This window comes from Thermobia domestica, chromosome 1, assembly GCF_964235325.1.
Source record: "Thermobia domestica chromosome 1, izTheDome1.hap1.1, whole genome shotgun sequence".
Lineage (NCBI taxonomy): Eukaryota > Metazoa > Arthropoda > Insecta > Zygentoma > Lepismatidae > Thermobia > Thermobia domestica.
In genome coordinates this window covers 89,802,114-89,815,219 of record NC_137454.1, presented here as the reverse complement: position 1 = coordinate 89,815,219, position 13,106 = coordinate 89,802,114, and the positions used below count along the sequence as shown (strand labels likewise).

At 33.7% G+C, this 13,106-nt stretch overlaps 1 protein-coding gene across 2 annotated transcripts; it reads right to left on the bottom strand.

The window, feature by feature from the left end:
- Positions 1-3,113: 3,113 nt before the first annotated feature.
- LOC145687254 (uncharacterized) lies at positions 3,114-10,834 on the bottom strand. 2 transcript variants are annotated; one of them, XM_081760732.1, is made up of 3 exons: positions 7,114-10,834; positions 5,712-5,785; positions 3,114-4,274 (listed from the first exon to the last, which is right to left on the bottom strand). In XM_081760732.1, the coding sequence occupies exons 1-2, from the start codon at positions 9,729-9,731 to the stop codon at positions 5,758-5,760; spliced, it is 2,646 nt and encodes an 881-aa protein (XP_081616858.1). In that variant the 5' UTR covers positions 9,732-10,834; the 3' UTR covers positions 3,114-4,274; positions 5,712-5,757. The 2 variants fall into 2 exon arrangements, with proteins under 2 accessions (XP_081616858.1, XP_081616856.1); XM_081760730.1 differs by lacking the exon at positions 5,712-5,785.
- Positions 10,835-13,106: the final 2,272 nt, after the last annotated feature.

Below are 13,106 nucleotides of genomic sequence, written 5' to 3'. Positions count from 1 at the left end.
GTCAAATACTTTCCCACTATCTTGAATCACTTGTAAGTTGAGGTACCAATGAATTTATAGGCGTTATTTCATGGCGGCCATTTAGCGAAACTTACAAAATGTTAGCTTGTCTTGGTCTTTAGGTACTAATAAAATACCAGGTTGAATCGAAATAAGCGTCGTTTTCTTCATACCACACACAATCATGCACGGTGGAGCATACGGACAAGGCAAAGTGAAACGCAATAATCTTGCACTGTTAGATCAATATCATAGCTATCACCAAACACGTTGGAAAGATCTGTAACTAGTACAGATTCCGTCAGTTTGAATTGTATCATGGATGAAGTCAGTGGCGGATGTAGTCCGGGATGGAGTGGTCTAGGTCTCCCAGTATTTTGAGTGAAAAATAATTTAAGCATATATTTTTGAAAGTTTCTAGTAAACTTATTATTATATATCTAACATCGTCTGGGTTCTGTATGCCTCCGGGTTCTACCTTATATTACTGTACATGTAACCATATGTGGAATTATTGTATATATCGAAATCCTTGATAATTGCATTAAAAACATTGTATGGAGTTTGGGCGGTTGGTGGGGAAAAGTTAAATGTAAATACAGAAATGTTAACTAAGCATGATTTTAACACAAGGCTGATGTTAAACAATTAGAGATTTTAATTAAGCATGATTTTAACCCATAGTTAAACAATTAGATATTTCAAATAAGCATGATTTTAAACCATAGTTAAGCAATTAGATATTTAATGTAAGCATGATTTTAATCCACAGTTAAACAATTTGAGATTTTAATTAAGCATGATTTTGACCCATAGTTAAACAATTAGGGACTTTAATTAAGCATAATTTTAACTCATAGTTAAGCAATTAGGGACTTTAAATAAGCATAATTTTAACTCATAATTAAGCAATTATATATTTCAAGCAAGTATGATTTTAACCCATAGTTAAACAATTAGATATTTCAAATAAGCATGATTTTAAACCATAGTTAAGCAATTAGATATTTAATGTAAGCATGATTATAATCCACAGTTAAACAATTTGAGATTTTAATTAAGCATGATTTTGACCCATAGTTAAACAATTAGGGACTTTAATTAAGCATAATTTTAACTCATAGTTAAGCAATTAGGGACTTTAAATAAGCATAATTTTAACTCATAGTTAAGCAATTATATATTTCAAGCAAGTATGATTTTAACCCATAGTTAAACAATTAGATATTTCAAATAAGCATGATTTTAAACCATAGTTAAGCAATTAGATATTTAATGTAAGCATGATTTTAATCCACAGTTAAACAATTTGAGATGTTAATTAAGCATGATTTTGACCCATAGTTAAACAATTAGGGACTTTAATTAAGCATAATTTTAACTCATAGTTAAGCAATTAGGGACTTTAAATAAGCATAATTTTAACTCATAGTTAAGCAATTATATATTTCAAGCAAGCATGATTTTAACTCATAGTTAAACAATTAGAGATTTTAAGTAAGCATGATTTTAATCCATAGTTAAACAATTAGAGATTTCAAGTAAGTATGGTCTTAACCTATAGTTATAAAATAGATATTTTAACTAAGCATAATTTTAACTCATAGTGTATAGTGAAACTGACGAGTAGAAGGCTTAATCATAACAACTAGTTTTAAAAGAAAGAGAGAAATTTGGCTGACATATTCAATAGATTTTCATAGGATTAAAATAAAAGCAGAAAACTGATTCGACACGAATACGGTTGTTACCACTATTGAGTGTTGCTCAAACACATGTGTAAACGCAGTCGTCACGCACTCAATCACAAACGGATTCACGCTTCGACATATGGAACACGTGTTAACATTTCATTCACTCTGCTTGACATTAATGGACGGAATATAATAAAGAACGTCTTGTATTGAGGAGCTAATAAGCGTCAATGTAAGAAAAAGAAGCGACGCTGAAGTTCTCTCATTTGTGAGAAGTTTCGCTTAACTTACTCCATTAATAACTGAGACACTGCTTTTGCCAAGAAGCCTAATTTCGTTTTCAATTATTATCTAACGGTCTCTAAATCTAAAATAAAGGCGGATTTGTGCTTCTAAAGATAGTTCTTAGATTTTCTTCTTTAAAAAAGGCTCTGAAATGAAATTTGTTTTATAGACAATATCTTTCCATTCCTTAGTTTAGTAACTCTTAGCTTTTCGTTTTTAATTTATTTTTAGAGAATTTTATAATACTGTACTGTGTCCAAAAACACTACTTATAGGTTTTTAAAAATCTGTGGAAACAATCAAACTCAGAGAATCTATGGTCGGCGGATTCCTGGGAGTCCCTGAGTGTATTGTAAAGATTTTTGTCTTTTAGGGTAAGGTGCTCTCAATGACTACGCGTCTTGATGGTTTGATCAACCGAGCAAGATTGAGGTCTTCTCTGGTGCTCTGTCTCTTTTTATGCAGAAATGTTGCTAACTGCTCGAATCCAAGTCATTTGCCGATCATTGAAGTCTTCCTCGTGGTTGTCATCTGAGGAGTGTTTATATCTAGCATGTAATGTAGAAACACGTGAAATCTTACCTCATTGTCGGAGGTCCGTAAGTCGAATTAAAATTTATTTAACTTCGTTATGAAAAATACAATTTACCATATGAAATTAAATATTTTACGTCTCATGCATACGCTGTGTAGTGTAACGTGCTCTCGTTATAAAACTGAAGCTCGTTCGTGGAGACTCTAGCTATTTTAATATAGGCTAGGACACGTTTCACGTAAAAATAAAATTGTTCTATATACGTACCTTTTAGTAATAATCATCAATGATAAGACGATTCCAGAATATTGAAAGTTATTCAACAAACACAGGGCAACCATAAATTTAGGCAAAAGTATATTTGCGAAATAATAAGATTTTTAAGTTCTTTTTACTAATAACTTTATAAACGTCTTCAAAATATATTCCAAAAAGAAGATACGAAAAGTTTCTCAATACACACATTTAACAAGAACTGTAGACTGTTCCATTTAAACAAGCACTTGGCATAATTCATAATCGAACATTAATGTTTTAAATACTACACTAGTTCCGAAATAATTCACTTGTTACTTTTAATATTACTTCTTTTAGTCAGTAAAGATGATTTCTTCAAAACATATATATAATTCAAAAAACAAACTCACCTTAATCATGTTATACCAAGGCGATTGTAATATGTGCACTCATATACGCCATGATCAAAGACCACCGGCTAATCTTGGACAATAACTTCTCACGATAATATCACTATTAAATATAATTCTTTTAATAAATAACGAAATGCAATTCACTTCAACTTCAAAAATACTTCTTTCCTATATATATATATATTGCAAATGTAATGCTATTTTACTTTTCGAGTAGCCCATCTAACTTTCGCAAACGAGTTTATACACTTTTACAACTTCTGGAATTCCAACTCTCCACTTTAGTCATTTTAGTCTGAATGACCTCAACGTCACCCAGAGGGCTAGAGCAAGAACAAGTAGTTCCCAATATTGCCAGATATGGCGCTTTAAAATCGCATATCTGGTTGCATAGCCGTTTCAATAGAAATAGGGAAGAAAAAAAAAATCGGAATGTCAATACGGTACACATATCACTCACCCCACATAAAAAGTTGACAAACTTTTTAAATACCCGATCATTTTACAAATACCGTATTGAAAGTTATGAATAGGAAATTTATCGTCAGTTTTACACGTCATGTTGAATTAGTATCTATAACTACCTTTCTACCCCAAACCTACTAACTACCACCACATACCAACAACTCTCATTCATCCAAAAGAAAAAGATAACAAAACTAAAGAAAAAAAACTATCCTCCAAAAATCATTCTCACACCGACTCATCCTTCTACTTACACTATCCAAGTTAGTAAATTTGAGTCCAAGGTCGGACTATTCATAACCTTTACAAAATAATATAATTTTCAATTTATAATATGTATTTATATTATAAATTACTCTTATTCTTAATATCAATTAGGTGAGTTTTTTTTTTTTTTTTAAACATTTCATATTCTAAAAATATAAATTTACAGATACATACTTGTGTGTCTTCAGTATATATAATTACATATTTACATCGCTAATATCTCAGGTTTTCGACTTGTCTCCAGGGCGATGCTCCACCAAAAATCCAATTGACGTTTACAATCCAGTCAAATTTGCGTTCTCTTACATACATTTAATTACAATCCTCTAAATCCGCGTACATTAAAATGTATACATTTTCTTTATATTAATCCCAGGCCTGGAATTAAAAAATTTATATTAAAATTCACATATAATTATCACACACACATATATATAAATAGATAGTTTTCCCGAAATTATAACCATATAATTATAGCTTAATGATACTAATTAATAGGACTTAATTTAGTTTAATCATACATTCAATGACTAGAGTTTAATATATATATATTCAATTTCCTACAATTCTTCTACCCTCTCTAAACAGTTTAATCATGTCAATATGAACCTTACGCACATCATTGTTGTTATCTACCGCTCGCACCTGGACAGTATTCCTTCCCAACCAGCGCTCAATAAAAAATGGCCCCAGCCATTTTGGGCATAATGACTTAGTTCTTTTATCTTTCAAAGATGACTGAAATTGAGCTTTAATCAATATCTTATCTCCTACTTCATATGTATTAGGAAGTCTTCTTTTATCATACAATTTTTTCTTTCTTTGCCATGCCCTCTCCATATTTTCTAAGGCTGTCTTCCATATTTGAGGATCTTTAGTATAAATTTCCTCCAACCTTACATTCCACCGTATATCTAAAGGGTCACACAGATTGTATGTAAAAACCATTTCCATGGGACTACATTTTGTATCTTCGTGTATAGCTGAATTAATAGAAAATTCTATTTCCCATAATCCTCTATCCCATTTACTCTGTTTATCATTGAAGTAAATTCTTAACGAATTTTTAATAGTCGAGACATATCTTTCACTCGGATTCGAAGCAGCGTGATAGGGAGCAATTCTAATGTCCCTTATCCCATTTCCATAAAGGAAATCCCTAAATTTTGCAGAAGTAAACACTGAATGATTATCATGCGCTACTGAATAACAAAATCCGTTCCTACACATTAACTTATACAGTTTATTAATAATACACTGACTCGACAAAACTTTGATGGGTTCTAGAAAAATTCTTTTGGAAAAAGAATCAACTATTATCAAACAATAACGTCCCGAACGACTCTCTACCATTGGTCCCAAAAGGTCCATTTGCCAACAACCATTAACCATTTTTTCATATTGAGATACTAACTGTCCCTGGGGTTTCACGTTAGAACTTTTATTTAATTGACACTCTCTGCAAGTAGATACAAAATCCCTTATTTGTTGGACCATTCCCGGCCATGTAAAGCGCGCAAATATTTTTCCAATTGTTCTTTTTATCCCACAGTGCGATCCGGGCAAAATATTAGAATGATAGAATTGAATGATGCTTTTTGCTAAAGTCGTCGGAAGACATACTTTATAAGGGTTTCTAACTGCCCTAGTTTTCTTGCATAATATCCCCCGTACCAACTTATATCCCTCAACAGTCTTTTTCGCTTTTAGTTGTTTTATAATTTCTTTCAGATCCGGATCATTTTCTTGATGTTCGTTGATGGCTATATTGGCACAAGGCATATTCCATAAATTTATCAAAAAATAATTAGTTACCTGTTCCTCATGTGATGGGTTAACATCCATCTCCTCAAAATTATTACTATCGTACAACCTTGATAGAAAATCGGCTGAAATATTTAAATTTGTTGAAATTGATTTAACAACAAAATTAAACGAAAAAAGACGATACAATAATGAACCATAACGCTTGACTCTTTTCATATTCTTTATAGCATATACTAATCCCGCGTGATCAATACGCAATTCAAACTGTGAATGCAAATAGGTACTATACCGTTCCATCAATTCCACCGCCGCCATCATTTCAAGTAAATAAATAGGTTTATTTAAATCATATTTCTTGAGGCGACGACTAAAAAACCCAACCGGTAACAAGTTACCTTCCTCATCATATTGTTGAACTACGCCGCCCAGACTCTTGAGTGACGCATCCGCATTCAAAATAAACTTCTTATTTAAGTCAGGAAGCTTCAACATTATGTGTGTTTCAAACATGAGTTTAATATCGTCTAAGGCTTTCTGTTGTTCGTGCCCCCAAACAAATTTTACAGAAGCACTCCTTAAACGATTAATAGGTTCCATTATTTCATGAAATTGGGGAACAAACTTGCCATAATATTGTAGAAAAGAGCTAAGCGAAATTAAACTTTTCCTATTTTTAGGAGCTGGTAATTTACGAATTACTTCAACCCGTGCTGGGTCCATATACATTTTTCCATTTTCAATTATAAATCCTAAATAGGAAACCTTAGTTGAAAAAAAGGAACATTTCTTTTTAGATAAAGTTAAACCTTTGTCTTCCAATTTTTTCAAGACCTTTTCTAAAATAATTTTATGACTCTTTAAATCTTTTGACTTTATTATGACATCATCCATATACCATTCAACTCCTTCCTCCTTAAGTGGATATAACAGTTCTGTTAATATTTTTGATAAAACGTGACTACCAGCTGCTAAACCAAATGGTAAAAATTTAAATTCGAATAGTCCCCTATGGGTCAAAAAGGCTGTATATCTACGGCTTTCTTTAGTTAGCGGTATTGTTAAGTAGGCCTTACGTATATCAAGATGTGAAAAGAATTTACCATCTGCGAGTTCAGCCAATACATCCTCCATACGCGGCGTATATTGAGTATTTAAACATAAACGAGAATTTAAAGAAGAGTAGTTTACAACCATGCGTTTTGTTCCATCATTATTATTAACTACAAAACAAGGAAAAGCAAAATCGCTTTCACTCGTTTCTATTATTCCTTCACTCAATAATTCATCCAAAATCTTATCAAGATCCTTTTGAGTAGCCCGTGATAAAGGATATGCCTTTTTACGAATAGGAGAATAATCATCTAATATTATATTATAAGAATAATCTGATATAAATCCAATTTTATCAGAAAATACATTAGGAAATTTTGTAACTAAATTATTAACATACCCTTGTATATGTGGATGTTGGTCAACCACTTCCGAATCCACCATCAAGGATGCCCGCTCGATCTCTGGACTCAGATAAGTATCCCCAGTTGTTTCATGGATATTCTTCATGCATCTTCCAACCCTGCCTCTGTCGGCGCCTCCCAAAAGTCTCTGACCACTCGCCAAACCTGGATCCGCCACCATCCCTGGATTTACTGGAATATTTCCCATTGGATCCATTCCATTCTCCCCCATTGATGATAGATCTCCAACACTATTAGCTTTAATGAATAAATTTGTAAAAATTTCGGACTGTTTTAAAGAAGATAATTCACCATTGAGCTGTTCCCTAATTGAACTAGTGGAAGGGGGACAAGTTTTTGAAGAAAATTGTAACCGAATTTTTCCATTTTCCAAAGGCAACACTAATTCATTTTGAACTAAATCAATTTGCGCCTGTATAGATTTAAGTTCATTAATACCCAAGATGAAAGGTGGATTTAAACTATTAATAAGAAAAAACTTCATTTTGTAAACCCGCTTTTGAAATTTAAGATGCAGCATAACACACTGATTGAGTGTCACTTTGCTCTGATTCACCCCCACACCAGTAAATTTCTCATTGTAAACTGCTATAGGTCTAGCTAAACTTTTATTCCACTCATCAAATATTTGTTTACTGACCAATGAGGCGGAAGAACAAGTGTCCACACAACCTAAATATTGTTTACCCATTATATAAGCCGGAATAAAAGCTGCCACTAAATTTCTTTGATCACGACATGAATAAGGTTTTCTAGTCTTTGTCCAACTATAAGGATCACAACCCACTTTGGCTGTACATCCACCCTCATCGCATGTTTCGACTCGAACTCCGGTCTCTGTCATACAAGTCAATGAATTCAACTGTTCACTGCCTTCATTAAATTCACCTACACCATCTCTAACCTTCTCATGGTCTATATTTTGAACTCCTTTTCTACCCCCAACACTGGGTCTCTTATAATCCTTTCGATAATTCACATAATTCCCCCTATTCCCTGCAAAGCGTTCATTAATTTGGGAAGAATTATGGTCCATCTGACTCACACCACTTCTCGCATATCTAAAATCCAACAACTGAGACTTATCACCAACTTTATTTTCTTGCTTAAATAAGGGCGAGCGATGCTTAATGTTATAATTCTTTTCCAGCACTCGATCCTCTTTACCACGCTCCCTTTTATAAATACCATCCGGCCCCCTAGTCGGGGAAAGAGCCGTGTTCAAGGACAAAAAGTTTTTTGTTTCACCTAAACATTCCTTCTGAGAATTTATAAACTGTCTATTTTTCCCCACGAAACCATCATCCTGCGGATATCGAACCCCTTGATCACTCATATGAGTAGAAGACCCCAATCCCTCTGCAAAGCGTCCTGCTGGAGTCCTACTCATATTCACCTTTACCATTTGTTTATTTAATAAGGACTGTTTATACGCTTTACAAGTCGCCATTCGATGGTTCGCACCACAAAAATAACAATTAATTTGTTTCTTCATTCCACTATCAGCTCTAGTAAAATTTATCATTGAATTGTATACTTCAACATTCCTATTATATGTCTCGTAATTATGGATATCAGCCATCAGTTCCCTCAAAGACTCCGGTTGTCTATATTTATACATATCAAATTTTATTTGTGGTTTCATTCCACTTACCACTATATCCAATACCTCCCTTTCATTTATTCGGCCATAACAAACTTTATGATAATCCACAATTTTATTTACGTATTCAAGAATGTTTTCATTAGGTTCTTGCATTGCATTCAAGAATCGTATAGTCAAGTCCCGTTTACCTAATGGAGTGATGAGCTTCCTAAACAAGTAACTACTTATGTCTGTCCATTGTCTCGTTTGCTCATATACATGCAATAATTCATTATTTAAACGCCCCTGTGATTTACTCAAAGCAGCTAACAATACTGCTTCAATCGGAAACAAACCACCCTTTATTATATTATAAACAGTGACCATAAAACGAAACAAACCGACATCACTTTTACCGTCTGTAAACGGAATTTGCTTTATTTTCTCACTAAAAAGAGCACTTGTTGTATTAACAGCAATCTTATCAAAATTAATATTGAAAGGAAAAAACCTCTGATTAATATGCGAAGTTTGATTTTCTTGCTCCGATTTTAACTCACGACCAAAAGGCACAAATGGATTTTTATTCTCTTTTTCTTTTTCCTCCTTTATAAAATCAGCTGTTTCACCACTACTAATGTGCACTGAATGGAATTCCTTCACACCACTGCTACTACCTGATAACAAGGGTTGAGTTACGTCATCGTACACGTGCAGCTGCCTTCCCGTTCCTGACTCGACACCTGCTACACAACTGCTTGAATAGCTAACACTATTAATTGAAGGACTCTCCTCCCTCCACATTTCGTCCTCCAGATATGATAGATCCCAATGACCTCGAGCACATTCAGGGATTACAATTCCTTCATCGCCTCCTACACAACCATTTAAAAAGAGTTGTGACCTAGTATTTTCCATATTTTTACCACGTATTAGACTCACTATTACAAGCAACAGGAAAAAAGGAAAAGAAAAGTACCGGACTCCTTTTAACAATAAATGATCCATAAGCCACTGCCAGAAACCGTCAAACCGGATTTAATCACTTTCCACATATCCATATTATTTCATCAATACTATAATTTTTATAATTATATCGTCCTTTTTCCTCAACTCTATTTATATATATATGCCACTTGGTACGTACATATATTAGTGGATTCAGACTAAAATTTTTGTGTAACGTGCTCTCGTTATAAAACTGAAGCTCGTTCGTGGAGACTCTAGCTATTTTAATATAGGCTAGGACACGTTTCACGTAAAAATAAAATTGTTCTATATACGTACCTTTTAGTAATAATCATCAATGATAAGACGATTCCAGAATATTGAAAGTTATTCAACAAACACAGGGCAACCATAAATTTAGGCAAAAGTATATTTGCGAAATAATAAGATTTTTAAGTTCTTTTTACTAATAACTTTATAAACGTCTTCAAAATATATTCCAAAAAGAAGATACGAAAAGTTTCTCAATACACACATTTAACAAGAACTGTAGACTGTTCCATTTAAACAAGCACTTGGCATAATTCATAATCGAACATTAATGTTTTAAATACTACACTAGTTCCGAAATAATTCACTTGTTACTTTTAATATTACTTCTTTTAGTCAGTAAAGATGATTTCTTCAAAACATATATATAATTCAAAAAACAAACTCACCTTAATCATGTTATACCAAGGCGATTGTAATATGTGCACTCATATACGCCATGATCAAAGACCACCGGCTAATCTTGGACAATAACTTCTCACGATAATATCACTATTAAATATAATTCTTTTAATAAATAACGAAATGCAATTCACTTCAACTTCAAAAATACTTCTTTCCTATATATATATATATTGCAAATGTAATGCTATTTTACTTTTCGAGTAGCCCATCTAACTTTCGCAAACGAGTTTATACACTTTTACAACTTCTGGAATTCCAACTCTCCACTTTAGTCATTTTAGTCTGAATGACCTCAACGTCACCCAGAGGGCTAGAGCAAGAACAAGTAGTTCCCAATATTGCCAGATATGGCGCTTTAAAATCGCATATCTGGTTGCATAGCCGTTTCAATAGAAATAGGGAAGAAAAAAAAAATCGGAATGTCAATACGGTACAGTAGGGTAAAAGAGACAGCGATGATGAGAATAAATGAAATGAAGAAAGTGGGAGTAAACAGGAGACCTCCGAGAAAATCAACGCACACGGTGTTTGTCTACCACAAAGTCCACTTGGTCTGAGCTGGAATCGAACAAAGATTCCCACACACATCAGACGCGAACGCTCTACGTATTTGATTTTTTATTTGCAAAATTGAAATGAAAAAGAAAACCGAGAGCAAGAAATTTAGACATCTTATATGTAATAATACAACTAAACAGAAACAAACTATTTGCTATTCAAAATAATATATTCACATTAAGAAAACAGTTTCTTCAACTTACACTTTGGTTTCATCAGACAGAGATAGTCTGATAAAGCCAAAGTATTAGTTTGCGAAACTGTCACACGTATGTGTTTTTTTAAAAGTGAATATATTGTTTTGCTCAGCAAATAGTTTGTTTGTGTTTAATTATATAGAAAGCAAAACTTCTACTTATGAAAGAAATTGCAGTTACACAAAAGTGATGGAAAACGAGTGGAAGCTTTCGGAATGTTTGCAGTGAGAAGAATGGAGAGAATTAATTGGGTTCAGCGTAAAATGAATGAAAGGGTGTTGGAATTGTGTGGAAGAGAAGAGTTGATTTAGAAATTATTGGGTGAAACTGGTTGGAACATTGACTAAGAAGAAACTATATCATGAAGGACGTGCTAGAGGGTATGGTGGCAGAAAAAGATCGGAAGCTCGGGAGAAGGCGAAGGAAGCTTATTGATGGACGATATCAATGGAGAAAAATCGTAGTTGAAGACGAAGATGTTAGTGGAAGACCGTGGAGCATAAAAGCTTCTTAGTTGCAGTAAGTGACCTGCCACTAATGGCAGAAAACCTATGACAATGATGATGACTATATTGAAGTAAATATTATACTTGTGAAGTAATACGAAGAACTCGTATGATGATTTTATATGTATTTTGCCTTTGTGTCCGAAACCAACATAACACTACTGTCATGTTGGTTGCATACCACAAAGGGATAGATTTGCCTGTCGTAAATAAGTTGATCGAAGCTGATCTTGTAAACGTTTGCTTTAATATTTTTGATTTAGAGCAAAGGTAAAAGTGAGGGAGAACGCGGTGGGATACCGTTAATCCACTTCCATAAAATATCTGTGGAGTCCCCCACTTCCTAAAAAAAAAATACAACGGGCAAAGATAAGCACGGGGGACGGCGTGACGTCATACACTTAGCATTTACCAGATCAAGCATATTTTCAATCCTTCATCACCGAACTTGTCCACGATGGTTTGAGTTGAGTTGATTTTGAGTTTAACGTCCTGTTCACCAACGAGGCTATATGAGACATGCACCTATTGATTAACGTGGACTCCGAACCATATGAGCTCCTACCGGGAATGGAACTCGGGTCTTCAAGTCCAAAGTCTCCCACTTAACCACGAAGGAGCTCCCAAGGTGGTTTGAAGTACGCACATTGAATAAACTTTGCAGGTTGTAGTAAATAGAGTATCAACTGATTTGAAGAAAGAGGTTCATGATTGATTATGTTTTTGAAGGATGGTAGGCGGAGAAACTGTCCTATACACTTAGCCGATCGAATATAGTGTCTATTCCGTTCAAATGTCATCTTGCTAGTCTGCGAATTAAACTACATTAAGAAAACTATGATCAATTCTTATGGTTGAGATGCTATGATATTTGAGAAAAAGTGTACAAAAAACTTCGATACACTTAATATTAACAGGTTGAATATATTTTCCATTCCTTTTTGATCGATTTATTGCGCAATGTCTTAAGCAATATTAAGAACACTTTTTAGGCTAATAGTGGTTATGATATAATTAATTTTCAGGAGAGATTAAGATCCATCCATAATGCTCTTCGGTAATTGTGACTGAAGATATACTTCCACGCATATTAAACACATTTGTATTTCTTACTGTCTACATGATACCAGTATTATTATGTATCTCCTCAATTAGTAACTGTGGCATTACCACGTACAGCTATTAATCACAAAGAGCATCATGCTAAACCATGCTGGATGTTCCTTTTCAGTACATAGGCCATACAAGGGTAAAATAAAAATACAGCCAAATGTGAAATCCAAACCAAGTAAACTTCTAGCCATACATGGCTTCATTTCGTAACTGTTTGCGTCAACGCAACGCAAAATCTGCTTTCAAGTTTACGATAATATGCATAGCGGATATACTTGATACTTGAAAGTTTTGCGTACCATTACGCTCCACATTTTTTTATTTCT